The 2,537-nt window shown below is 40.0% G+C and overlaps 1 protein-coding gene across 1 annotated transcript; it reads right to left on the minus strand.

The window, feature by feature from the left end:
* Positions 1 to 812: 812 nt before the first annotated feature.
* LOC101409091 (olfactory receptor 4B1) lies at positions 813 to 1,768 on the minus strand. The gene has a single exon (XM_014792476.2). It carries the CDS (start codon positions 1,749 to 1,751, stop codon positions 813 to 815), a length of 939 nt encoding a protein of 312 aa, XP_014647962.2. The 5' UTR covers positions 1,752 to 1,768.
* Positions 1,769 to 2,537: the final 769 nt, after the last annotated feature.

The raw sequence follows: 2,537 nt of genomic DNA on the forward strand, positions 1-2,537 counted from the left end.
CATTTTGTACATTCTGTGTTATTTTTACATCTGATTAGTCTGAAACTGATCTCCTTTTTGTTAAAATGTTTGACTTGATCTTTTCCTATTGTTAGCTATAATCTATGTTATTTTGATATTTTTTTTTAATTTATGGATGCTAGACATTGTGAAAGGGCCCACGGAGATGGAAGGATTATCTTTTGTGCCAACATATGACAAGAACTGAAATTGTTCCAGGGATTTTTCCGATATTTGTAGTCAAATAGTCTATGGTACAAGATGCCAAGAAACAACCAGAAGAGAAAAATTCCTAGACACAGTTTTCGAAGACACTGCCCACATTGGAAGAGAAGATCAGATTGGTACCCTTCTTCCCAAATATTCCGTAATAACTCCTCTGTTTGGTTTCCTTTTTTAATGAGATATAGTTTGTTATCATGAGGGAGGTTGAACAAAGAGAGAAACAGGAAGGAGAAAAGGAAGAAGGAAAAGGGAAGGATGGATGGTGGTGAGAAGAAGAAATGAATCACCTACAAAACATTTGTCAAGATGTTCTCCTTTGCATTTGCACTAAGTTTGAGTCTTCACATTGCCTAATACCATGATATTGTTGGATATCATGAAGCAAATCTGACCTCTGGCCTTGGAACATTACATAAACATAATAACAAATTACCGGGGAGTCTTCAGTTACTAAGGAGAATCACAGCAGCAGTAACATTAAGTCTTTATATTTGTTTCTGCCATGCATGAATGTCTCACTAAAATCAAAATCCATTTCAAGAACAGAGAATAATCAGACATACATTTTTTTAATCACTTTCTCATTTTCACTCCATCTCTGAGTTCTCATTTTTGCCCCACAGCCTCCTCATGGCGATTTTCATCTCTGCATTTCTGAGTGTGTAGATGATGGGGTTCAGCATGGGGGTGATGACCGTGTAGAACACAGCCACCAGTTTGTCCTCAGTGAAAGTAGAAGAGGGTCGCATATAGAGGAAGATGGCAGGTCCAAAGAACAAGATGACCACTGTGATATGAGAGGCACAAGTGGAGAGGGCTTTGCGCCTCCCCTCTGCAGAATGGTTCCTCAAATTGACCAGGATGATAATATAGGAGGCCACCAAGATGAGGAAGGAGCACAGAGCAATTAAGCCACTGTTGGCCAACACAATAATGCCCTCCACAAAGGTGTCAGTGCAGGCAAGCTTGAATAATGGCTGGAGATCACAGAAGTAGTGGTCAATCACACTGGGACCACAGAAGGGCAACTGGATGGTGATGAGAATCTGAATTATGGAGTGAATAAAGCCCCCAAGCCAGGAACCAGCTACCAGTACGTGACATAGTTGGTGGCTCATAATGTTCATATAATGAAGAGGCTTGCAGATGGCCACATAGCGGTCATAGGCCATCACCACAAGCAAAAGGATCTCAGTGACCCCAAAGAAGTGGAAGAAGAATATCTGAGCCACACAGCCCTCCAGGGAGATGGTTTTAATCTTGGTGAGTAAGTCTGTGATTAATTTAGGGACAACAGTGGAAGAGTAACTGATCTCCACCAGGGACAGGTGGCTCAGGAAGAAGTACATGGGGGACTGCAGACTCTTACTGACACTGACCGTCACAACGATGAGGCCATTGCCCACCACCGTGGTCAGGTACATGGGAAGAAACACCACAAAACACACTCTCTGCACCCCCGGATGCTGGAAAAGGCCAGTGAAAATTAACTCACTCACATTACTTGTACTGGCCATGGATTTCATTTGAAGAAGCTGGATCTCAGAGAAGAGCCCTGTGACAAAACAAACACAATCATAACACCAATCCTTCATGTTTATTTAGCACTAGCCTGTTGATGGAACCCTTTCACACTTAACATCTCACCAGTTTATTTGTTTCTTTGTTTGTTAATAAAGCAAATGTCTATCCATTCACTGCTCATAGCCCACTCTATATAAGACACTATTCGGTCTACCTCACAAAAACTCTGTGATTCTCATATCCCAAGTGAGAAAACTGAGGCTCAGAGGAATGAATTAGTCAAGCCACCCAGTAAGAAGTGAATCCAGAACAAGAACCTGATAATTTTATTCCAACTAGTATATTGTTTCAAGTATACCACACTGAAAAACTAATCAACATTTTCAGCATTAATAACCATCTATGTTAATTACTAACAATTCTCCCAATCTCAGTGTTGTTTCATCATGCCTTTGTGTTATAGATTCTCAAGTGAACTTCCATTCCTGAATCCCTTGTTTCCTGCATTTATTCCCCAGAAATGTCGATCTCATTAATATTTTCTCCCTATCTAAAGAGTGTCTTCAATATTTTTCTTTCATGAACTATATAAGTTTCTGAATTCTTTCAAGCCTTGTGGTTTCACCCAATCCCACAGCTTCATGAAATTTTACAAACATTTTGAGAAAATTTTGACACCTGGGACCAAAGTGGACATTTGGAAGTTGTTGAGAATATAGCTCAATACCAAACAATAATTCAAGCATAATATATGGGGATTCACTAGTTAGTTTGTTTCTGTCTTCCAG

The sequence above is a fragment of the Ceratotherium simum genome, chromosome 34, assembly GCF_057802395.1.
Source record: "Ceratotherium simum simum isolate JZ-2026a chromosome 34, ASM5780239v1, whole genome shotgun sequence".
NCBI lineage: Eukaryota > Metazoa > Chordata > Mammalia > Perissodactyla > Rhinocerotidae > Ceratotherium > Ceratotherium simum.

Coding starts and splice junctions, on each gene's coding strand:
- LOC101409091 (XM_014792476.2), bottom strand. CDS start 1,751: ATGAAATCCATGGCCAGTACAAGTAATGTGAGTGAGTTAATTTTCACT.